At 37.8% G+C, this 26,639-nt stretch overlaps 1 protein-coding gene across 7 annotated transcripts in view; it reads right to left on the bottom strand.

Annotated features, from left to right (window-relative positions):
* The window catches only part of TP53BP1 (tumor protein p53 binding protein 1), a 69,978-nt gene that overhangs the window by 26,164 nt on the left and 17,175 nt on the right, over positions 1 to 26,639 (bottom strand). For 4 of the 7 annotated variants that reach the window (XR_007133107.1, XM_047766536.1, XM_047766539.1 and 1 more), the window contains 6 exons: positions 25,165 to 25,370; positions 15,253 to 16,567; positions 11,554 to 11,673; positions 10,580 to 10,783; positions 7,073 to 7,130; positions 4,138 to 4,230 (listed from right to left, as the gene is read on the bottom strand). Coding sequence is in view for 6 of the 7 variants with exons in the window: in XM_047766536.1 (XP_047622492.1) it covers positions 4,138 to 4,230; positions 7,073 to 7,130; positions 10,580 to 10,783; positions 11,554 to 11,673; positions 15,253 to 16,567; positions 25,165 to 25,370 (1,996 nt within the window). In the remaining variant the exon portion in view is untranslated. Of the gene's footprint in view, positions 1 to 4,137; positions 4,231 to 7,072; positions 7,131 to 10,579; positions 10,784 to 10,944; positions 11,022 to 11,553; positions 11,674 to 15,252; positions 16,568 to 25,164; positions 25,371 to 26,639 lie in introns of those variants that run through there. The other 3 variants (XM_047766537.1, XM_047766542.1, XM_047766541.1) reach the window with 3 other exon arrangements.

Raw genomic sequence — 26,639 nt, 5'->3', positions numbered from 1 at the left:
TTGACATAGGAAAATAAGGTAAACGAAAGATGTAAAACTATTACTGATGTCATAGACAATGAAGGCAACTTAGGGATCTACTTGAAAACAGGATCAATTAGGTCAAGATGTCTCATTTGGCTTTATGAATGGTTCTAACATCCCTTGAACAACTCCTAGCATCCTAGATACTGTTCATTACCCCTTGACTAATAATTTTAGGAAAACAAACCCAATTTGTAAACCAAAGAGTTGTAGTGAGATTCTAGCTTTGCCAGCTATGGCATTATCTAGAACTAACCATGTCAGGATGACTTTGTTCTTCACAGTTCTTTTCATTAGCCTTCCATTTGGCTATCAGTGATTTATTCATATATCCCACAAGCATTTGAGGCATGTCTCCTACAAACCAGATACCATGAAACCCTAAGATGCCTAGGAGCTTTTTTTTCCCCCCACACCCACAGCACGCAGAAATTTCTGAGCCAGGGATCAAACCCGTGCCACACTGGCAACCAGAGCTACAGCAGTGACAACTTCAGATCCTTAACCTGCTACACCACAAGGGAATTCCCACTTAGGAGCTTTCATAAATGTCCTTAACAATACACTGGAATAAATGGGCCCAGATTTACTCCAAGTGAGCAAGTTACACAGAAACCTGACATTCATGTTTTATTCATCTCTATATTTAAAACATTTAACATAGGGATTAATATAAAAAGCTTAATTTACTTTCAACAAAAGAATGTTCTCAATCAACTGCAAAAATCTACTCTCAGATTAAATAAACTAATTGTACAATTGTGTTTATATAGAAAATATCCTTAACTTCTTTTTACTAAATCATAAGTTCACAGAGTCACTGTATTGTGAACAACAAACTAATGCATTTTTAGGCTGCATTAAATATATAATAGCGAGAATAAAGAAAAGAACAATCCAATCTGAACTATGGAAAGTTATCTAGAATGTTTTGGGGTTATTGTATTTTACAAGGCATAAACTGAGTATACCAGAAGATAATATCCAGGATGGTAAGAGGTCTAGAAACTAAGTCACATGTTGCCAAAAAAAGTATATGTCCAGAAAAAGATGGAGCTAGTCATCTAAACAAAGCAAGCAGTCTACAACCTGGAAGAAGCGCTCACCCTTAGAAGTTGAACTGACCTGAGTAGACAGAAAAAGGAAGCATGAAGAGCTCTTTAGGGCTTGTTCTTCTCTGGATCTTGGAGAAGAAAGAAAAAGAGAAGTTTCTGAAGTTTCTATCTTGCACAGCTCAGCTTACCAAAACAAGAGACCAAAGCGGGATTCAGAAGTGAGTTCTAGCCAAAGAGAGCCTGGTATTCTTTTGGTTCTTATAACTTGTGTCCTGCCAAGAACTTTAACTGAATGAGGATATCCAGTTCAGTAAAGAACAGGTAAGAATAAGATCACCAAAAGACAGATGAGTTAATATCTATCTGGTTCATAAGTGACCATACGTATAAATTACTTAGCATAATGCTAGGTACACAATAGATGCTCAGCTGAGTATAACACTAGTTGCACAAAACAAAGCAAATAAGGAGACTCAATTCATTTTCTCCATGAACTGAACACTCATGTTTGAATCTTTAAGACATCTAACATATCAACACCTAGGCAACAACAGAAAGTGAGCCAAAAGCTAGAAGGGACAAGATTTGCTAAACCATTTAAAGAATTCAATTGCCACTGTTACCCACCCTCAAGCCTAGACATTTTACCTCGGAAGATACTTATTTAGGGTAGAACTTCTGAAGATAATTACACTTCTAAAATAAAGCTTCACAGAGTTCCTGTTTTTGTAGCTCAGCGGAAGCGAATCCGACTAGTATCCATGAGGATGCAGGTTTGATCCCTGGCCTTACTCAGTGAGTTAAGGATCTGGCGTTGCTGTGAGCTGTGGTGTAGGTTGCAGATGCGGCTTGGAGCTGGCGTTGCTGTGGCTGTAGTGCAGACTGGCGGCTAGAGCTCTGATTTGACCCCCTAGCCTGGGAACCTCCATATGCCTTGGGTGCGGCCCTAAAAAGACCAAAAAAAAAATTAATTCATTCATTAAACAAAACAAAGCTTTGTTTTAATTTTGGCTTTTTAATTCTTAATTGACAAATATTAGGTTTCTTTTTTCCCCTAAACTGTTAATCAGAACTCCTTCCTCTCTAAAGACTAAAGGTATCTCATTGCAACACTAGCAATATTTATCAGATTTCTGTCAAATATCTGAATTTTGATATTTATCCTTCTTATATTAGCATCAGTCAAATAAACGATACAAATCAGTCACTTTCCTCCAAGAAATATCTACCATAAAGCTGTGGTAGATTAACGTCCCAAGAAACAACAGAGAAGGCATTTTCAGTAACAGTAGAGAGCTTTAGAAGACAAAAGATAACAAATAATTGTAAGAGGGACCACACTTCTCTTTCTTCATTAGTTACAGCAAAAAAAACTCTACTCTGGTCACCGCATGTCAGATTTAGAAAGTGACATAAAGAAAGCAAATTTTAGCAGAAAAAGCCTGGGCAAAATTAATCCAAAGTGAAACACAGAAGAATAAACCTCTATACTGAACAACATCTAACCATTCTGTTCTGACTGTTTATTCGTGGAGGCACTGGAATAAAAACCAGGTGGGTTTTCAGCCCCTTGTTCTACCAAGGTTAAACAAAAATCACCAACATCTTAGTCCCCTCTATTTTAAAACAGTCTAATGAAATAGGAAAATAATACAATGCAACTGATAAACTTTGTATTTGCTAGGCCAAGACCATACACACCACTTTGGGAATCACGCAAAGTGGCACTTCACCTAACAAGCTTCCTGATACAACAGAGAATATGACCTGGGCTGATTCCCAAGAATACCAACAGGCTCACATTTAATCATCAAAATACCTGATAAAAGCAAGGACATGTTTCTCTTAAGAATTTCTATCAGTAAGGAACAAAGAAATTATGTTGCAAATAACACTATTAGCAATATACTTGCTAACAAAACATTATTATGTTCCCTAATTACAAAAATCACTGAATTCTAGAGACAAAAGATTCTACACCATCATGAAAATACAAGCTTATTACATTGCCATTACTTACTTCCCTAAATATAAGAATCATATATTCCAAACAAGATACTCTTTTAATTAGAGAAGAAATACTCTGTAACTCAAAAATTTTTTTTCTTGCCTCCGAGCTGTTTTAACAGAGGATGAAGTAAAGAAATTATGGGAAAATTTTAGTTTCATCAAGTAGGACAAACTTTTAAATTTGAGATGTTTAACATCTCAGTTTTGCTGTATGGAACACTAAAGGGAAATAAAAAGTCTGTTAAAAGTAAACATTTTCTGGAGTTCCCATCATGGTGCAGCAGAAACGTATCCAACTAGGAACCATGAGGTTTCAGGTTCGACTCCCGGCTTTGCTCGGTGGGTTAGGGATATGGCATTGCCATGAGCTGTGGTGTAGGTCGCAGCTGTAGCTCTCAATCCCTAGACTGAGAACTTCCATATGCTGTGGATGCAGCCCTAAAAAGCAAAATTAAAAAAAAATTTCTGGATTTCTCTAGTGGCACAGTGGATTAAGGATCTAGCATTGTCATTGCAGCAGCTTGGCTTGCTGCTGTGAGGCAGGTTTGATTCCTAGCCTGGGAACTTCCGCAAGCTGCAGGTGCAGCCAAAAACAAAAAGGAAACATTTTTGAAACAAAGAAAAAGGGAATATGGAAAATTCCCTGATGGTCTAGTAGTTAAGACTATGCACTTTCACTGCTACAGCCCAGGTTCAATCTCTGGTCTGAGAACTGAGATCTCACATCAAGCCAATGCACACCATGGCCAAAAATAAAAAAGAAGAAGAAAAAGGAAATAATCTTAGAAATACAGAATATTTTCATAAATTTATGAAGGCTAAATCATTTCAAATTGATAGAACTGACAGATACAGACAAAACTCTATCTATAAAATATTTTTAAAAATTTTTCATGAAACCTCAACTTATAAATCCATCTGGAATATGTCACATTTCCTCAGAAAAAAGCTCAAGTTCACAAAACAGTAGCAGTGTATTCTAGATTTTGCTACCAACCATTTTGTGAATCAATGTAGCCCAAAAGATGCTAGGAAAATAAATGCTCGCCTGATGGGTGCAGAAGGGGGTTCCTGATTTTGAGCCTCATCCTCTTGCTGGGCTTCACAGACACAGCCAAACACAGACAGGGTCTTCAGGGGACTAAGAAATAAATTAAAGTAATATACTTTGTTAGTTTTGAAAGGAAAAGTACCTCTGGAAATTATCCTTTTAGGTACAGAGAGAATAAAATTTTTTCTGAATCCCAAACTCCAATCCTCCATACACCAAAATGCAAATTCTTCATACTTGCTTCAAATAGTGTAATAAAACACTTTTGGAGTTCCTGCTGTGGCACAGCAGGTTAAGGATTTGGCTTTCTCTCTGGTGGTGGGTTCAATCCCTGGCCTGGCACAATGGGATAAGGATCCAGAGTTGCCACAGCTGTGGCATAGGTCACAGCTGTGGCTTAGATTCAATCCCTACCCCAGGAACTTTCACATGCCACAGGTATGGCCAAAAAAACCCACAGGAAATAAAAGAATTTATGAGGCAATCATAAAAACATGAATATTGAATATTTGACGGCTTTAAGAAATCAATGCCAATTTTTAAAAGCATTATATAGTACTGTGGTTAAGTTCAAAATAAAGAATTCTTATCTTTTAGAGATAGCACTGATATATATACAGATTCCATAATGCAAAAATAAGCTTAAAAATAATCCAGTGGAGGAGTTTCCACTGCAGTACAAGATCGGTGACATTTGTGGAACACTGGGACCAGGTCTGATTCCCAGCAGTGGGTTAAGGATCCGATGTTGCCACAGCTTCAGCGTAGGTCACAACTGCTTTGATCTGATCCTTGGCCCAGGAACTCTCATATGCCATGGGGTGGCCAAAAAAGAAAAAAAAAAAAAATCTGGTAGAAAGGAGAGTGCTGGAAATATTCATAAATTAATCAAGACTAGCCATGAGTTGATAATTTTTAATATTGGGTGATTAATACATGGTGGTTCATTATACTTTTCTCTTTACTTTTTTTTTTTTGTCTTTTTGCAATTTCTTGGGCCACTCCCGCGGCATATGGAGGTTCCCAGGCCAGGGGTCGAATCGGAGCTGTAGCCCCCGGCCTACGCCAGAGCCACAGCAACACAAGATCCAAGTCGCGTCTGCAACCTACACCACAGCTCACGGCAATGCCAGATCGTTAACCCACTGAGCAAGGGCAGGGATCGAACCTGCAACCTCATGGTTCCTAGTCGGATTCGTTAACCACTGCGCCATGACGGGAACTCCTTCTCTTTACTTTTGCATATGCTTGAAATCCTCAATAATGAAACATGTGAGAAAGAAATAACAGGGCAGCAAGTAATTTGCACAGCACCCAGTTACAAATGACACTTAAAAAAAGAGTGGTACTGCTTCACCTCAATGCAGAGGAAGCAGTGGCCATTTAAACAAAGCTTACTTTTAAATAATTTCTTATGATGAACCCATGGTAAAGTGAATAGTCCAAGATTAAAATCTAGATTCTTATTATTTCCAATCCAACCCTCGCCTCAAGTGTTTTCCCCATTTTTCCATCCCTACATACCACCCACACGGTCTGCAAAGCTTCAGCAGTACATTCTGTTCCCTCCTTACTGACACATGCATAGACGATAGTAATAACAAGTTTAGGTCAGGTATACAATTCTATTAAAACTAAAAAGATCAAGTATAAACTCCATTTTCTTCAATTTATTAAGACTACATATCATTAAGGAGTCTTCAACTGAATAAGAACTCAAAGTACTTACACTTCAGATTAAAAAAATATGCAAAAACCCATAATCTCTCAAGACACAACTTGGCCCAAATCAAAGGATTTAGATGGGTCAGAAACTTGAAACTTAGCATCATATTTAGTCCAGCGACATGTTTTATCTGACCTACCAAAAAGGAAACTTTTTTTTTTTTAATTCTGATTTCTTTTTAAAAATTTAAAGATTTGAAAACAGTAAGTCTACACTGTAATGAGTGGCTAGGACCGAATGGGGCTACTTGCCTTTTAAATGGAAGCACACATTCACTCGGCCATCACTATCAACACTTCACACTTTTATTTTTCTTTTTAGGGCCGCAGGTGTGGCATATAGAAGTTGCCAGGCTAGGGATCAAATCGGAGCTGGAGCTGCTGGCCTACACCACAGCCACAGCAACGCAGGATCCAAGCTGTGTTTGCAACCTACACCCACAGCTCATGGCAACACCAGATCCTTAACCCACTAAGCAAGGCCAGGGATGGAACCCGCATCCTCATGGATACTAGTCAGGTTCATTACCATTGAGCCACATAGGTACTCCAACATTTCATCCTTTTATACCTAGCCTGTTTTACTTACTTATAGTACCTTTCCAGCCTAATTTAAGAATCCTCACCTATATTTCAACAGCTGCTGCTATATTTTCATACTAGGATTAACTCATGCCAGAAACCATTAAAACAATTCTATTCTCATGGCCACCAGATGGCAAAGCTTACCACCTGAGCCTCAGTATGGGGGTCATGCTCATCCTCAAAGCATTACAGCATTCATGACAAAGCAAAAAACAGTTTAAGACTGCAGCTAATTTTGCAGGCAGAAGAGATCTGGCCTGAGGCCATGACTGTGCTGGGGGTGGGTGGTATATCTCAGAAGGAAAAGGTCTATCTATGGCTATCTCTTGTTTATCCTGTTTCCTCACCAATAACCGCAATCTCAGTCTCACCCAGGAAAAGGAAAAAAGGGCACTCCCACATGAACAAAAGGAAGAAAGAGAAACATCACTAAATATCTTAGTTCTAAGTATAGCAAAAGCTTTATTAAAGTATTAATAACAAAGTCTATAATTAGATTCAACACATTGCTAAATCCCTTATGCTGAAGTTTTGTTTTAAGTTTTTTTCTCTTGATAAATTACCTTCCCCTCATTACCAGTGGCTGTATATTAAACTCTAAATAGCAACCAGCTCTGGTTACCTGGCAACAGTCTCAGCAACAGCAGTAGATCCATTTTTTCTTTCACCAATTGCAGGCTCTGAATAAAAACAAAAGCAAGAAAAGAAAGGAAAGAGAAGCAACTCAGTATGAGACCTAAAACCTTCTCTAAAAACCTGCTCAACCCCAAAGACGCTCTAAAATAACACTTGGATTTCAGGAGCTATTAAAGCTTTCCTTTCTCTATGACATAAAAACAATAATAAAAATTAAAAAATAAAATCCCGCTCTACTAATATTTGCAACAAATAGTAAAAAGGAAATGGATTAAGAATAAGTGAACATATTAGATTTTTTATCATTTAATGACCATGTCTTTCTCACCTCCCCCAATTTTCTTTAAAAATTCCTATAGAAGACTAGAAGGTTCTCCAGAAATACAATATAATAAATTACTAAGCAATAACACGTAAAAATGAAAATGAAACTCCTGAATCTCAATTCATCTCTTTCCATACAAGTAAAAAAATCATGTAGTAAAAAAAAATACAAAACAGAAGTTCCCTGGTGGCACAGCAGGTTAAGAATCTGGCATTGTCACTGCTGTGGCACAGGGGCCAATCCCTAGCCCAGGAATTTCCACATGCCATGGACATGGCCAAAAACCAAACCAAATTTTAACTGAAAACTTTTCAAAACAAATTTAAAAGAAAACTTTAATAAATTACATAGGAAAGTATCTTAGGTTCATGCACAAATTTTAAACAGTACACAGTTTTAAGAGAACCTACACATAGAAGGTACTCAAGTTCTTCCCAAAGTGCTTTTGGGACAGATATTTGAAAAACAAAACACATTTTCAATAAAGAATCTGTAGCAAAAATTAAAGATCATACTAAAATGAATCTCATATTCTCTAAGCAATGTCACTAATGTCAAGGGATTAAAACGTACTCATTTACAATTAATTCCAGCCTTAGAGAAAACAACAAATATTTTTAAACATTTCTAAAAGACCCATAACCCAACATAATCTGAACAGTCCATCAAGGAGGCAGCCCAAATTTGGTGGTTAGGGCCCTGGCTCCAGCCAGGGCTGGATTTAGTAATCCAACCTGGAAGTAAACTACACCTTCTCAGCCAGTTTCCTCATCTATAGTAAAATATAGATTTTAAGAAAACCAACCTCATAGGTTCATTGTAACGATGATATGAGGAAAACTGAGTACAGTGCCCAACACTATACTCCTAATATCAGGAAAAGTAGTAAAATTTACTAATGTGGTCATCTTTAACATTTGGCTCCTTTAAAGTCTTCCCAATTGTAATTTCAAATCTAAAGATTCAACACTACTACTATGTACTCTCTTGATAAACCCTGTTGATTTCAGAGAAGATGACAATAAGGAGAGAAACATGTTATACTCTATTTCTACTGTGGTTCTAAGAATCTGACCAACAAGCACTGAGAAGCACAACAGCATTTTTAATCTGGAACCAGACTTCTAGTTCTCCGAACTACCTTGAATTTAGACTACTCTATTTACTAACTACTAACTGCATGACTCTAGGGAACATGCTCAACATTCCTGTGTCTCAGTTTTCTTACCTGTAAAATGATAACATAGGATCCACTTTACAGGTTTGCTATGACATTTAATGAGCTGCACATGTATGGCATGTATGCCTGGCAGATGGCTAAAAACTCAAAATATATTAGCTAAAATTTATTTTCTTTGGTCTGAGAATGAGAAGTCTGTCTTACTCAAGTTCACCCAGTTTATCTGTGGTCTACAAAAGCTTCCCCTCCTGTCTCTCTCAGGGGCCTCATTTTTAACCCATTTCTCTTTTGGAGACTTTCTTTCAATCTATAAACCTGCTTAGATTTCCTTCAGCCTAAAATGAAAAACAAAACTCCTTCAATCCTTTATTTCCCTCTAACTTGCTATATTTTTTCTTCCTTTCTCAAAAGTAGCATAAATCTGCTGCCTCTTCTCTCCTTCACTCTTCAATTTCCTTCAGTATAGCTCCCACCCAAACCACTATACTGAAATAGTTCTAGCTACAGTCACCAGATTCCAATTGCCAAGTCCAATGTACATTTTTAGATATATCTTACTTCTGCATGACATTGCTGTCTTTTATTTTTAAATCTTTTTAGGGCCGCACCTGCAGCACATGTAAGTACCCAGGCCAGGGGTCAAATTGGAGCCATAGCAGCTGCCCTACACCACCGCAATGCCAGATCCAAGCCATGTCTTCAAACTCCACCACAGCTCATGGCAACAGTGGATCCTTAACCCACTGAGCGAGGCCAGGGATTGAACCTGTGTCCTCATGGATACTAGTCAGGTTCCTTACTGCTGAGCCACAATGGAACTCTAACATTGTTGTCTTCCTGTAACTCTCCTCCCCATAGGATTCCACGGCTTTATACTCTCCTAGTCCTCTTCTCAGAATATTTCTTTACAATTTCCTTTATAACGCTTCATCCTCTTCTAACTCCATTAAACAGCACTTACAAACTACCTAGTGGAGAAATTATAAGCTCTAGAGTCAGACAGATCTAATTCAAACTTGAGCTCCACCTCTAACCAGTTACTGTAATTTTAGGTATATAACTTTGAAACCTCTCTTTGTCTCAGTTTTCTCATCAATAAAATGGAAATAAGGATATCTACTTTGGAGTGCTATCATGAAAACAAAATGTAGATGTAAAGTCATTCTGCACTTTTTCCCGCTTTTACCTCCATATTTAAATGGTTCTAAATTCCTCTCTATTCTACTACTCCTCTCTCAAATTCATTACCTCATCACCATCTCCACTATTAATGACCCCTGATCTTCCTGGTTAAAGACTGCATTTGCCAGGGAGCAGAATAGATAATAGGCAAGGAAAGGAATGTTGCACAAAGGCACATATTTTTCAAACATTCAGCTGATCCTTAAAAAAAAGCAAAGCTGGAGTTTCCTTGTAGTTCAGTGGGTTAAGGATCCAGTATTATCACTGTAGCAGCCTGAGCTGCTGCTGTGGCACAGGTTTTGATCCCAGGCCTGGGAACTTTCATATGCCACAGGCGTGGCCAAAAAAAAGGGAAAAAAAAGCTAACCTGAATTCTTTAGCTTCTCAGCATGATGTAAAAGGCCTTTCAGAAATTGATGCGGACTTTGCAGCTCATTCTCTCATACCTTCTCTGTATTCTAGCCACACCAAACAACTTGCAATTAATGTGGGAAATAATCAACAGAAACCTATAATATGAATCCACAATCCTAAATTTTCTACCCCCTTCTGAACTCTGATTATAGAAACCTATTACTTTATACAGACACAAGTTCAATAAAAAGATACAAGTCATACCATAGACTATAAAATGAAGCATCTTCAATAATATGACAGTGACTAGCTGAAAACAAAGAATTTATGAGAATAAGACTTTAAAAATACATTTATAATTATAAATCAATCATTAAATCTAGAAGAAAGATAATTAATACTTCCCAAAAGAGCTGGAGCTACTAGTTACCCAAAATTAACATAAAACTTACTTTCCAGGCTAAACTGCAAAGACTCTTCACTCGCCTCGGTCTCAGGACTGACCAATTTCATTCTCAGACACAATTTATCATCTATTTCTGGGGCAGCCCCAGAATCTCCTTTTTCATTCCCAAGTATGGGATCGTTGGTCTCTACCATGCTTTCAGACATGACATCACTGGTTGCTATGGTGCTTTCTGGATAGTTGCTAATACCTGAAAGAAGGGAGGCAGGGGGAAGAAAGAAAGAACACTAAAATACAAACATGAAAAACAATAATTCAAGGTCATCAATTTGCCTGTTTGGCTCCACAGTGCTGCAGGACTGAAGGGAGTTCCTAGGATAGATCCTGTCACAAGTATCAACAACTACGCACTAGTATTGACACCTGGTCTTAAGAAGAGCAACAGGATTCAGTTCCACTTCTGCATCTGGACAAAGGATGCTGCATGAGCCCTCAGCCAACCCACATCTGCCAGCATCAGGCATAGGTAGCAGGAGACTCCAGACGGCATGACTGTTACCTCCCAGCACTGACTAGAGAAAACAAATAGGTTAATGTAGAAGACTACTGGCTGCCTCAGGGAAGGAGGATCTAAATTTTCTTGCCCTGTCAAGCAGCAGACTAACTAGCCAAAGTCTTGAATAACTAGTACCACTACCCTACTTGCTGTCCCTTCCTTATAAAACAGCTCTGCATCACTGCTTAGCACTTAAGATTCTAATGCCTTCAAATAATAGAATAAAATCTTTATATATATTCTCTTCCTTCCTTTCATCCTTTCTTTACTTCCTCTCCACACTTTTCAACATCTCCTGGGAGTAAATTCATGGAATCAAACACCACAACCTTATTCTTCCTAAGACAAAAATCAATACTATCGGCAGGCCCAACTCCTCTGATATAAAAGAATCACTCATACAAGGAATGGTATCTCAGAAATTCTGCTTTAAATATCATTATCATTACATTTTAGTCACTCACCAATTGGAGTACTGTGTCTCTTGGGCTCCAATTTTAGGTGCCCAATAAGAGGTGGAGTTGCACCAGCCAATGGTGGAATAATATCACCTTCTTTAGGCAAAGTAAAATGAAATGGAGTTTCTGGAGGGGGAAAAAAAAAACAAAAACCGAAACAAACAAAAAACAAAAACAAAACAATGATAAACAAAAAGGAAACCAAAATAGAAGTATAAAAAAAGCAAAAGTGAAGAGAACTGCAAGAAAGATCTCAATTATTCTTTTCCTTTCCTTCCAAATTTTACCTCATTCCCAAACCCCCTAAACCAGGCTTTTCAACCAACTTCCTACTATTCTCTCTGCTCTCTGGACAACCATCAACAGGACTGACACAAAGTGGACAACCAAGGGACAGGCAAATAGAGGGCGCCTAAAGTTGGAAGGTCTTGAGGGACATGGGATCAAAAGGAACATAGAAACATCTTAGCCCCAAGAGAGTAATTGTGGGGATACTCAGTGATACAAATTTGGACAGCTTCAAGTCTAGACACTTTAATTTTGCGCAGTGCTAATCCAAGGAGTTCATTTATAAACTTTAGCAATCTCTACATAAAAGTCTAATGTTAATACATATAATTTACAATCTCAAGGAGGTGACAAAGGACTTCATGGGCTAAAGGACTTCAAAACACTCACTGGTTGTAAAAAAAAAAAAAAATCTATGTGTTACACAACTCAGTGGTACTGACCAGCATTCACACCAGGCCAAAGCAGTAATGTTCATATCTAAATCTCTGCAAAATGGTAAATTTCACATATATGACCTTCCCCAGAGTAAACATTTTGATTAGTCTTTTTTTTTTTTTTTTTGGCCACACCTGCAGCATGTGTAAGTTCCCAGGCCAGGGACTGAACCCGCACCACAGCAGTGACCTAAGCCACAGCAGTGACAACGTCAGATCCTTTAACCACTAGGTCACTAGGGAACTCCAGTTAGTCGTCATTAAACATCTGTCAAGAAACAAAAACTTTACTTTTTAACTAGGTCTAAGTTCCAGATTTTTGCTAATCAGAATTAGCACACTGCCAAAATCACATTTTCTGATTTCCTAATTATCTTTTAATAAAATGACTAAGTTTGGGAGAAAAAAAGAATTACGCCAGATTTCTGCTCTTAAACCTGACATGAAAATCTGTACTTACTTCCCAGGAATGGCTCAGAGAAACTATAATCTGGCATGCCCAGTCACTATTCCTTGTGAAAACAGTTTGTCTAACGTGCTTTCCAACATCACCAAGTAATTCTCCAGTTCCCAGTGGACACTTAGTGGCTGTACTGCAAATTAACTCAATTGTGACACTATTTTTCCTGAGATAGCATCAGATCCTATAAATTAAAAATGTAGTCCCACAAGACTGGCCCACTTCACACACTCACCTGAAATTCAGGCTACTACCTGTGCTTCTAACCAACTGGCTCTACGGGGCAGGTTCCCACAACACCCTTCTCCATTAACTTGCTGCTCACAGTACTCAGAGAACATTTACTTACGTTTACTAGTTTATTATAAAGGACACAGATGAACAGCCAGATGAAGAGGTACATATGGTGAGGTCTGGAGGGTTGTGATAGCAGGAATTTCTGCCTCCCAAGTAACTGGTATTAGATACCCTCCTGCCTCACTGATGAACCAGGAAACATCTAATTTTGTTGTTCAAGAGTTTTTAAAAAGCTTTACTCTCTAGACTCCCATTCCAGGAGGTCAGTGGGTGGGGCTGATAATTCCAATCCTCTAAGCATTTAGTCTTTCTGGTGAACAGTCCCACCCTGAGGCTATGCGGAGTTAGGTAGGTGGGAATCCACCCTAAATCATCTCAATAGTGACTGAAAGGGCCTGTTAGGAATAACAAACCTATTTCTATCATCTAGGAAATTACAAAGGGTTTAGGAGCACAATGCCAGGAACTGGATGAAGACCAAATATATTTCTTTCTATACCACATTTTTCTTCTTTCATCCTTTCCCATTCCGCTTCTACCCTCCATTATCTTTGGCAACACTGGATCCTTAACCCACTGAACCACAACGGAACTCCAACACTCTATTATTATCTTTAATATCAAGCACTTTGACATTTTTTTCTTCAAAATCACAAAACAACAACAAAAAATATCTCATATCCACATGCAGAAGAAAATGAATTAGCAACCTGAAGGGATGAAAAAAAATGAATGGATTTTTAAAATAAGGGATAAAAGTACGTATGTGCGGCTAAAGGAACTGTGAAGAGTAGAAGTGGAGAATCTCAATGTCACCTCTATACGGCAAAGAATTCTACCATAATTATAGCAAAAAGAAATGGGTTGGTATGTAAGCATTCATTTTCTGGCAGCTCCTTAAAAAGGAAGTCCTTTAGGTTAATAAAGAACTTAAAAAAGATATAGAAACTGAAAACAAACAAAAAAACACCTCATAAAGTATCATACATTCCAAAGATATATTTTATAGAATTTTCATTCCTGGAACAATCACCTGTTCTGCTCTCTTGATAGGAACCCTCCCTCACATTATGATAAACCATTCAGACTTTTGAAAATTTGCATGAAATCCTTAAATACATCCTTCTATGTGCAAACCATAATATGTAAATGTAATATGCAAGCATTAATTACAGAAAATTATTTGTGAAAAGTTATTTTAGCACCATTGATCCAACGCATCACTACAACCTAATAGAAAACTGGCTTCCCCATCCCCACCCACACCTGCAGCACAGGGAAGCTCCCAGGCCAGGGGTCAAATCCTCGCCACAGCAGTGACCCAAGTCACTGCAATGACAATGCCACATTCTTAACCTGCTGTGACACAAGAAAACAATTTTTTTTTTTAATTGGCTCTCATATAGCTACGGCAACACCAAATCTTTTAACCCACTGCACTGGGTGAGGGAATCAAACCAATACCTCTGCAGTGACTCGAGCCACTGTAGTCGGATTCTTAACCACAGTGGGAACTCCTCATTCTGGACTTCATAATAATATCTTTTCCAGTTTAAAGTTTAAGATGTATAAATGTTGAACCAAATTTAGAAACTTTCCTTAATGCCCATAAAGATGCAACCACTGGGAGCTCCTGCTGTGGTGCAGTGGGTTAAGAATCCAGCATTGTCTCTGAGGCAACATGGGTTTGATACCCAGGCCAGCACAGTGGGTTAAGGATCCAGCATTGGCCTGGCTGTGGTGTAAGTCACAGCTGTGCCTCGAATTTGATTCCGTAGCCCTGGAAGCTCCATATGCCACAGGCACAGCCTAGGGAAGAGAAAAAAAAAAAAAGGAAGAAACAGGCCACAGAGTTGTGAATATGATTTAATTGTGTAAGATAATCAAAAAAGATCCCTGTATATAAAGGTAACTATCAAAATATAAAATTATGGAGCAAAGTAGGGACTTAAGTAGAAAATACCAGATTGGTACATTTTCTAAATATTTATAAAATTCATGTTGATCACTCCTGAGTTAAAAACCTGATTAAAAACCAGAAATGAGCTCTGATTCAGCTACAAGAGAAAAATACAACCCAAATTTTTAAATATCCCAACTATTACTGGCTGTTCCTAAATTCAAGTTAGTTCTCAGCCCTGATATAAGCATGCAGTTCTCTCCAACCTCCCATTCCAAACTATAATTTGGTTAGAAATCAAAGCAACTTACAATCACACTCACCACTAGAGCTTTCACAGAAGCTTTGTGAGGCCTGAGCAGAGGCTTTCTCTGGCTGCTGGGCCTCTACACCTGAGCCCAGCTGCTTTGCATTAGCCATTTTTGAGTCTTCTGTTAACGAGGTATCTGTTTTCTCCTGTGGTTGAGTGTGCTGCATCTCCTGGTCCGATCCTGGAGCATCATCTGTTCTCACTAAAGTCAAGGGAGGCTGTGAAGAGTCTGCCTCTACAGGGTCTTTTTCTGCAGTTACTGATTTCAGATCTCCATATTCTTCACTCTTTTCTTCTTGGATATCGGCTCTATTCTCAGCACATGGTTCTATTTCTGGAGCATCATCCTCCCACGACTGGGAATCTGAGCATTTCTCCACTCCCTCTAAAGGTTCAGAAGAAACATCAACTCTGGGAGATGGTTCCTTCACATCTACAATAACAACACTAGAGTCCTCTGAAGTAGCTTCTTCCCACGCTTCCTGATCTTTATGTTCCAATTCCTGGTCAAGTACTGGAAGCTTTTGCGGGGAATCAATACTAATCACACTGGTTTCAACTTCCATAGCTTCCTGGGATTCTTGTTTGGGGGCTTCCTTTGGAAGACACAACCCTTGGGACTGAGTTTCAGTCAGAGAAAGGTGCAAAGGGACAGTCTCCATATTTTCTTCTTTGGGCTCCTCTCCTTGACTTTCACAAGGTGTCTCAGGGACTTCTTCCACTTCAGACCCTGAAGACCCCTCTTCTGGATGATGTTCTTTAATTTCTATTGCTTCCTCCTGATCTAACACACTAGAGAGTGCCTCAGATCGAGTAGCTGGAGAGGGAACTGCCTGACTACCTGAATCACAAGTGAGATCGATACAAACGTCTTCTGCTACAGTTTCTTCTCTGCCTTTGCAACCAGCAGCTAAAATACTTATGTCCTCTCTGGCTTCTGTGTTATCCTCCTTTGTTTTATCATCATTCTGATTCAGTTCTACTTGGCCATCTTGTGCTGGATTAATCAGAACACTATCATTTTCAGCAGGAACAAGTTTAGAATTGAGAACTGGAGACATGGGCTCAGTATCTTCAATCTGTGTGTTTTCTCCATCCTCATCAATCCTGTGAGAACTCTCTATCTTTGGGGACTGACTATACTCACTTGTAGAAAGCATCAATTTACAAGAATCCCCTGTCAAAGAAAGCCCAAGATCTTCAGTGGCATTCTTTGGTTCAGTCTCTGAAGTTTTAGAACACTCAACAGTCAAAGATGAACTATGCAAATCTCTATCCTTCTTCTCATTTGATCGTTCTTCCAAACTTGGAGATGGAAGGAAAATGTCCTAAAGAAGAACAAAAAGAAACAAATAATCATTTCTTCATAATCATATTTCTTTTATATCTAGTCCTTAATTTCTAAAAATTTTAAATCAATTATTCAAGAATTTTAAAACTCTTAAAGCCATACTCTCTGAAATACAAAGCTCATAATTATCAGTCATTTCACCCACACAAGTTACTGCTTAATGCTCTTCCTGTGGATCATTGATCTAGAATAAGCACAACCAAAAAAACCCCTAGAAGTATTAACTTAGGTAGGAAGACACTTAAAATTTATCTGTGTCTGTGACTAAAATCATGTCACATACTATACGATGGGCCATCAATTAAATAGGAATCATGTGAACATATGCCAACACAGTTCACTTTAGTACTTACAAAGTAGGAATATATACAGGCATAACTTAGAGATAGTGCTGGTTCAATTACAGACAGCCACAATAAAGCAAGTCAAACAAAATTTTTGGTATCCCAGCTTATATAAAAGGTATGTTTATACTATGTAGTCCATTAAGTGTACAATAATAGCATTATGTCTTTAAAAACCGTACATAGCTTAATTAAAAAATACTTCATTGCTAAAAAAATGTCAACCATCATCCAACAATGCTGGATTGCCACAAACCTTCTATTTGTGAAAAACACATTATCTGCAAAGCACAACAAAGCAAACTGCCCATACTTATTTTACATCTCACTATTTCAAAAATATATTAGCATTCATAAAGCAGATGTTAAAATCCAAAGTTTAGGGGAGTTCCCGTCGTGGCGCAGTGGTTAACGAATCCGACTAGGAACCATGAAGTTGCGGGTTCGGTCCCTGCCCTTGCTCAGTGGGTTAACAATCCGGCGTTGCCGTGAGCTGTGGTGTAGGTTGCAGACGCGGCTCGGATCCCGCATTGCTGTGGCTCTGGTGTAGGCTGGTGCCTACAGCTCCGATTCAACCCCTAGCCTGGGAACCTCCATATGCCGCGGGAGCGGCCCAAGAAATAGCAACCATAACAAAAAAAAAAAAAATCCAAAGTTTATAATGTCATTAATCAACAGATACCACTACATACCAACAAGGATGGGTGAAGTTAGTAACGACACATCCTGCTGATGAAGATGTGGAACAAATGCAACTATCATATACTGCTGGTGACAATGCAAAATGTACAACCACTTTGGAAAACAGTTTGGTACTCTCATACAGCTAAACATACATTAATATCACCATAAGACCCAGAAATTGTACTTGTAGGTATTAACCCAAAAGAAATAAAATTATGTGTCCACACTAAGATGTGTATGTAAATGTTCACAGCAGTATCATTCATAATAACCAAAAACTAAAAGTAACCCAAATGTTCAACTGGTGAAGAGATAAATTGTGGATATCCATATTGTGGAATACTACTCAACAATAAAAAAAGACTGAAATGCCAGAATATGAATGAATCTCAAAAGTATGCTAGGCTAAAGACCTTGAACACTAAAGACCATACACACTTTTAATTGCAATTTTATGAAATTCTTTTAAAAATAAAACTATAGTGACACAGGCAGATGAATAGTTGCCTAGGGCAGAAGAGGAGGTGGGGTGTTGGGAGGAGGAATCAACTGAAAAAGATTATGAAAAAACATTTTAGGGTAAGAAAGCTATTGTGTACAATGATTCTAAGGGCGGTTATACTCTTGTATACAAACAATTACCCAAAAGTCATCCAACTATAAACTTAAAACAGCATTTTTATTTTCTGTAAATACTACCTTAAAAGAAGAAAATAACCCAAACCTTCAGTATGTTTTTATGTAAGAATTTACATTTAATGTGTTATTTTGCCTAACATAAATGCTATAAAACTCTAGAATTACCTGACAAGAGCATTTATTTCCTATGATTTTTAAGAGAATGACGAATCAAAATAAGTAGCCAAACATTCTGTATATTCCATAACTTTTGGTATCTCAATGTCCAGTGTTACTGTTTACCCTTTCAGACTATAAAAATAGTCATAAACTTTAATCTGCTCATATACTCTCAGGCATGACTGAGTATAAATTGGTTCAACATTTCTAATGGCAATTTGGCAGTATGCAACAATAGCCTTGAAACTTTATATACCTCTTAGCCCAATAATTCCATTTCTGGTAAATTATCTGATGGAAGTACACTGAGATTTAGTTACAATGCTGTTCAGTGTTAAAATTATTATACAAAAAGACAAAAAAAAATTAAATTATTATACAGAAAAGGAAATAATACATCTACTGGTAAGAGATTCATTTAAAAACTGACACATCTACATGATAGAACACTTTGTAACCACATAAAACTGTAGACAAATATTTAAAAATATATAGAGTAGTTCCCAACATGGCTCAGTAGAACCCAACTAGTACCCATGAGGACATGAGTTCGATCCCTGGCCTCACTCAGTGGGTTAAGGATCCAGGGTTGCCATGAGCTGTGGTGTAGCCTGGCAGCTGCAGCTCTGATTCAACCCCCAGCCTTGGAACTTCCATATGCCATAGATGCAGCCCTAAAAAGACAAAAAAATTTTTACAATAAAAATATATAGAAAAACGTTCAGGCTATTAAATAGAGCTGCAGCTGTAGCATAGGTCACAACTGCAGCTCAGATCTGATCCCTGGCCTGGGAACTCCATATGCCACAGGACAGCCAAAAGAGGAAAAAAAAAAAAAAAAAAAAAAAGAAAGAAAAGAAAAAGAAAAATATTCAGGCTATGAATTAAATAGAAAAGGTTTCTTAGTTTAAAATTACGCAAATATACATTTTATTGTAGCCTTTACATACATTTTACATAATTTTTTCATTTTTTAAGTTAATAAGTATATACCAGTAAAAGGTAACAAGCAGTTATTTGAGATTTTATTTTATTTGTATATTATACACACTCTATAAGAAATATGTATTTCTCGTAGAAAAAATAAGTCATTTTAGGGAGTTCCCAGGTGACTCAGCTGGCTAAGGATCCAGTATTGCCACTACTGTGGCTCTGGCTGCTACTGTGGCACAGGTTTGATACCAGGCCCAGGAACTTCTGCATGCTGCAGGTGCAACCAAAACAAAAAGTCATTTTACAAAGGCTTTTAGATAAAATACTGCTAATAAAATTATAAATACCTTTTTGAAAAGTAAAATTCATATAAAATAACCATTTTAAAGTGAACATTTATTAACATTCAGAAATCAGTTGCATTTCTGTATTCTAAAAATGAAATATTAGAAAAGGAATACAAAAATAAAATACCTTTTAAAATTGAACCCCAAAAAGTCAACTACATGGGAATAAACCTGACAGAGATAAAAGACTTAGATGCTGAGAACTATAAAACATTAATCAAGGAAATTAAAAAGCATTCAAAGAAGTGGAAAGATATTCCATGCCCTTGGGTTGGAAAAAATTAATATTGTGAAAATGGCCATATTACCCAAAGCAATCTACAGATTCAATGCAATCCCTGTCAAATTACCCATGACATTTTTCTCAGAACTAGAACAAACAATCCAAACATTTATATGGAACCACAAAAGACCCAGAAATGCCAAAGCAATCCTGAGGAACAAAAACCAAGCAGGAGGCGTAACTCTCCCAGACTTCAGATAATATTACAAAGCCACAGTAATCAAGACAGAGTGGTACTGGTACCAAAACAGACATGTAGACCACTGGAACAGAATAGAGAACCCAGGAATAAAACCCAGTCACCCACAGTCAATTAATCTTTGACAAAGGAGGCAAGAATATAAAATGGGAAAAAGACAGTCTTTTCAGAAAGTGGTGCTGGGAAAACTGGACAGCCACATGTAAATCAATGAAACTGACACACACCCTCAACACCATGCACAAAAGTAAACTCAAAATGCACTGAAAATGTTTGGGATGGAAATGCTATAAAATCTGCTTGTGATGACTGTTGTACACCCATAACTGTAATAAAATTCATTAAGTCATTTTTTAAAAATGACTTATAGACTTAATCACCATCAAACTCTTAGAAGAGAACACAGGCAAAACATTTTCTGATATCAATACCAAGACTTGGTTAAGACAAGACACCATCAAACTCTTAGAAGAGAACACAGGCAAAACACTCTCTAATATCAACCCTACAAATGTTTTCTCAGGTCAGTCTCCCAAAGCAACAGAAATAAAAGCAAAAATAAGCCAATGGGTCCTAATCAAAATGACATGCTTTTACACAGCAAAGGAAACCATACAAAAAACCAAAAAGACAACTTACAGAATGGGAGAAAACAGTTTCAAATGATGCAACAGACAAGGGCTTAATCTCTAAACTATACAAACAACTTATACAACTCAACAGCAAAAAAGCCAACAACCCAATTGAAAAATGAGCCAAAGACCTGAAGAGACATTTCTCCAAAGAAGATACACAGATGGTCCACAAGCACATGAAAAAATGCTCAACATCACTGATTATTAGAGAAATGCAAATATAAACTACCATGAGATACCACCTCATACCAGTCAGAATGGCCATCACTAACAAGTCCACAAATAACAAACACTGGAGAGGGTATGGAGAAAAGGGAACCCTCATACACTGTTGATGGGAATGTAAATTGGTACAACCACTATGCAAAACAGTATGGAGGTACCTTAGAAAACTACACATAGAACTACGGTATGACCCAGCAATCCCACTCTTGGGAATATATCCAGACAACTTTCCTCAAAAAAGACACATGCACCTGCATGTTCACTGCACTCTATTCACAACAGGCAAGACATGGAAACAACCCAAATGTCCATTGACAGCTGATTGAATTAAGAAGATGTGGTATATATACATAATGGAAAACTACTCAGCCATAAAAAAGAACAAAATAATGCCATGTGCAGCAACATGGATGGAACTAGAGACTCTCATACTAAGTGAAGTCAGTCAGAAACAGAAAGACAAATACCATATGATATCACTTATATCTGGAATCTAATATACAGCACAAATGAACCTTTCCACAGAAAAGAAAACCATGGACATGGAGAACAGACTTGTGGTTGCTGAGGGGGAGGGAGTGGGATGAACTGGGAATTTGGAGTTAATAGATGCAAACTATTGCCTTTGGAGTGGATAAGCAATGAGATCCTGCTGTATAGCACTGGGAACTGTATCTAGTTACTTATGATGGAGCATGATAATGGGAGAAAAAAGAAGGTATGTGTGAATGGGTCACCTTGCTGTAGAGTAGAAAATTGACAGAATACTGTAAACCAGCTATAATGGGAAAAATAAAAATTATTTAAAAAAAATAAAGTGAACATTTACAACATGCAGCCATTTTTACCTACTTCGCAAACATTTTCATCACTCCCAAAGGAAATCTCTTATCCATTAAGTAGCTGTCCCCATTCTGAATATGTTCTGAATATGTTTTAAGAATTATCTAAGTAAATACTGATGTGATATATTTTACAGAATTTTTTTCAATATATGTATAATTTCTATCGGCAAAGTAAAATTTCAGGGGTTAACCAGTCTATCATTAAGCTGTATTTCTTGGGAGCTCCCCTGTGGCTCAGTGGTAATGAATCCAACTAGCATCCCTGAGGACTCGGGTTCGATCCCTGGCCTCGCCCAGTGGGTTAAAGGATCCGGCATTGCCATGAGCTGTGGTATAGGTCACAGACGCAGCTCAGATATAGCACTGCTATTGCTGTGGCATAGGCTGGCAGTTGCAGCTCCAATTTGACCCCTAGCCTGGGAACTTTCATTTGCCAAGAATGCAGCTCAAAAAGAAAAAAAAAAAAAATCTGTATTTCTTATGACTGCCTATGTCTGGCCCTTAATAATTCACAGTGCTGAGGCTCCCTGAAGGTCTAGTCAGAAAAAGAAGCTAAGGCCTAAGGATTCAGCATTGCCCCTGCAGAAGTTCAGGCCTCTGCTGTGGCCAGAGTTCGATCCCTGGCCCAGGAATGCAAAAAAAAAAAAAGAGAGAGAGAGAGAGAAAGTATTCAACAACAAACTACTTTCTACTAATCCTCTCCCCAGCCCTCACATTCTGATAAAGAGTCAAAGAGGCGATGAAACTAACAAATACATTAGGAAAAAAAGAAATACATTTACCTTTATCCCAATTTTTTTGATTAATGATTTCATTATAAATAGATTTACAACATCAAAAGTAGGTTGAATGGGCTTCCATAACCAAGGTACAGAAGACATAACAGATATGATTAGCCATTAAGAACAACTTGTAAGGAGTTTCATACATAATGAAAAAAGTTTGGAAATTCCAAATAAAAAATGCAGATTTAATACACACATTAACTCTTTTCCAAAATCCCACTAAGCAATGGTAAAGGGATTTTAAAAAAAACAACTAACTAATTTTCAAAAAAAAATAAGAAGATAACAATAGTAAAATTTTGGAAGAGTGGTCATCTTTTCAGCAGACTAGTGAAAACTGAATTTCTAAGACAGCAGTGGAGAAAGCTAAGAAGCAACACAAATTATACCACAGAACCACCATACCCAAAAAAAGATTCAGGACTTGGCAACAGCCCAGGTATCTGTGGAAGTGGCGATGAGGGCAAGAGCTAAAAACAGGAGAACTGGCTGGAATCTATTTAAGAAACACTTTAATCCCCAGATCCTCTCTTCCTGAACCTCCTCTGCCAATGAAAGAGGAAAAGAGAGCAAGCCCTGAATTGGAGGAAAAGGGGCACAGTTAGCAGAAAGTCCCTACAGGAAGTTCACTTATGGAGCAGCAGGTTAAGGATCTGGCATTGTCACAGTAAGGCATCGTTCACTGGGGAGGATAACAAAAACATTCTAAAATTCGACAGTGGTGAATAACCACGCAATTTTGCGAATATACTAAAAATATACACTTTTAAAGAGTGAACAATATGATGTGTGACTTTATCTCAATAAAGGTTTTTTTTTTACTTTTATAATGGTTTTTATTTTTTCCATTATAACTGGTCTACAGTGTTCTGTCAATCAAGGTTGGAGTTCCCTGGTGGCTCAGTGGGTTAAGGATCCGGCACTATCACTGCTACGGCTAGGGTTGCTGCTGTGACACAGGTTTGATCCCTGGCTTGAGAACTTCTGCATGCCACAAATGTGACCAGAAAAAAAAAAAATTGTTGAGGAAATCACCCAGAAAGTTAAGCAACAGGAGAGAGGGATGGAAAGTAGGACACAAAATAAGAAAATTACAGAACTATTCTAGGAATTTGAACACCCAAACAATAGGTATTCCATTATCTTAAAAAAAAAAAAAAAAAAAAGGCAGGGGTGGGAGAGAAATTAAACAATTGAATATCTCTGGGAGTTCCCGTCGTGGCTCAGCAGTAACAAATCTGACTAGAATCCATGAGGACGCAGGTTCAATCTCTGGCCTTTGCTCAGTGGGTTAAGGATCTGGCATTGCCATGAGCTGTGGTGTAGATCACAGATGTGGCTCAGATCTGGCATTGCTGTGGCTGTGGTGCAGGCCAGCAGCTACAGCTCCAATTTGACCCCCTAGTCTAGGAACTTCCATATGCCATGGGTGCAGCCCTAGAAAAGCTAACAAAAAAAAAAAAATTAAATAGCCCTGATCTGAAGGACTTGAATTTTTAGATTGAGAGGGTTTGCCAATACAAAGAAAAAGAAAAAAAAAAAACAGACCTATGCCAAGGGTCTGGAAGTTTCAGAATACTGGAGGTAAAGAGAAAATCCTACAAGATTCTAGTAAGGAAAAAAATAGCTTGCATATTAAAGATCAAAATCAAACTGGCCACACTTCTCAACAGCAACCCTGGAAGTTTGAAGACAGTGGAGTGATGCTTTCAAAAAACTTAAAGGAAAATTATTTCCAACCTAAAATTCTATATTCCTACAAACTATGAATAGAGCATAAAAGTAAAAAGTATGCTTCTAAAGAATGTCCACTGGGAGTTCTCCTGTGGTGCAGTGGGTTAAGGATCTGGTGTTGTCATTGCAGAGGCTAAGGTCACTGCTGTGCCATGAGTTCAATCCCTAGCCAGGGAACTTCCACATGGCACGGCCAAAAAAAAAAAAAAAAGTCCACCAAAATGAGGTTTACAAGCAAGAACATGTAGAGCCCAAGAGGAATCCAACACAAAGATAGGTAAGGACATTCTCCAAGGACAATGAAAGACAAGTGACAGTTATGCACCAGGCATAAAAAGCAATAGCACAGATCAAAAATCAGGAAGCTCCAAAAGAAGTTTCCCCCAGAACAAGTTTGAGGTCCCTGAACATCGTGAAAGGAGGTTTTGGCAACTGGTAGAGAGCCTGGGGTGGCTTTAGTGAGAAGTTCATAACATTAAGGTAGAATATTGGTTAATGCCCCCTTTCAATTTTGAAGTAACATTCTCCAAAAGTTGACACAGTACACAATTTAAACATACAAAGCACATCAAGATGTTAGGTGACTCTCAAAATGTTCTAAAACTAGATTATAGCTGACAGCTACATAATTCTATAAATTTACTAAAACATCACTAAACTTAATATGACCGAGTCTTATGGTTTTTCAAGTATACCTCAACAAAGTTGTTTTAATTAAAAAAAAAAAAGTTATGAAGAAAAAACTTCTTATACAATACTCACATGAGAAAACTCAGGCTGGGATGGGATAGGAAGTGACCCAGGAGTGAAGACTGGTGTGCTCTGAGACACTGGTGTTGAGGCTTGTGGTGATATGGTGGGCTGAGGTGGGAGAGGGGGGTTTTCTGTCTCTACTTGTTCATCGTCATGGAGTTTCTTCTGAAAAGACACTCCTCCTTCAGATAACACTGACATATCCACTGGCTCATCTAGTTTAAAACAGTAAAAGCAAATGGGAAAATAAGTACTCAAAACTACTCATGTTCCAATACCACTAATAACAACTATAATCAGAAATTTCCATTTGTTAAAAAAAAAAAAAGTGGGAAAAAAAGTGACTTATTTTCTGAAACGTTAATAGATTAATAGAAGATTGAGTCCTAGAAATGTAGCAATTCTTTACTCCCTTGCTGGAGGGGAGTCCACACTCCTTAAATACTCAAATATAGATACCCACCCATCTATATGATATTAAATTAACTTGGTTCCTCTGAGCTCCTTCCCTTATTATAGCTCAGTTTTTCACCTTCTGCAGAGGAACACCCAAGTTACTGGCCTAATTTAACCACAGGCCTTGAAAGGCTGTGAACTTGCTCAACATGCTAAGTAAATATCTACATATTTATGAACTCACTTTATTTGCATTAACAACTGTTAAGTGCAAAGAAGTGGATGCCAGGACAAATAGAGAAGGAAAAAAATGTGATCAACAACAATCAGCAATGATTTACCAAAGAACTAAACACAACACACTAGTCCTGAAACAAATTGCTCAGGAGAGAAACATACACAAAGAACACAAAACACTACCTTCCCATAGTGTACTGCCCACCTGTAGGCTAAGAGGATCTTCCTCAGAGAAAACCTATCTTGCTAGGTACTGATTAATCAACCTTTCTGTCCCCATCTCACAACTTGACCCCAAACAGGTTTCCTTCAGACCACTCTCACAAACTACCTATGCCATTTAGTTTTTCCCTATAATCCACACTTTCACCACTAGCTACCTCCTACCTCAAATCTACTCCTGCTTCTTAGCTTGGCCTCAAATGCACATTCCAGTCTAATGCCAGGTTCAGGAACTAGGCCTAAAGGCCTCTGTTATACTACCACAGATGTATTAAATATTTTCGTCATACCTTTGACCTTCATTGACATGACAAAGCACTTATTAAGGACTGTTCTAAGCACTACATATAAAAAGGCTTTACGTTAATAATCTTAGCAAAAAAACAAAAGTAAGTACAAAAAGCATGCACAGTCCCACAAACAGTTATGCACATATTAAGCAAATGCATTAAATCTAAAATATAATTGACAAGGGAAAATACAGTATGTTACATGAAAAAAAAAAAAAAGGACACTGACTCATATACATAACATGATCCCAACTGTGTAAACATACTTTATGCATATAAAGAACTCTGAAAGGAAATACATATATCCAAATACTAATTACATCTGGGTTGTGATATCAC

The sequence above is a fragment of the Phacochoerus africanus genome, chromosome 2 (assembly GCF_016906955.1).
Source record: "Phacochoerus africanus isolate WHEZ1 chromosome 2, ROS_Pafr_v1, whole genome shotgun sequence".
NCBI classification, from domain to species: domain Eukaryota; kingdom Metazoa; phylum Chordata; class Mammalia; order Artiodactyla; family Suidae; genus Phacochoerus; species Phacochoerus africanus.
Note: the sequence above shows the minus strand (reverse complement) of the source record. Positions and strands in the feature narration are given on the sequence as shown.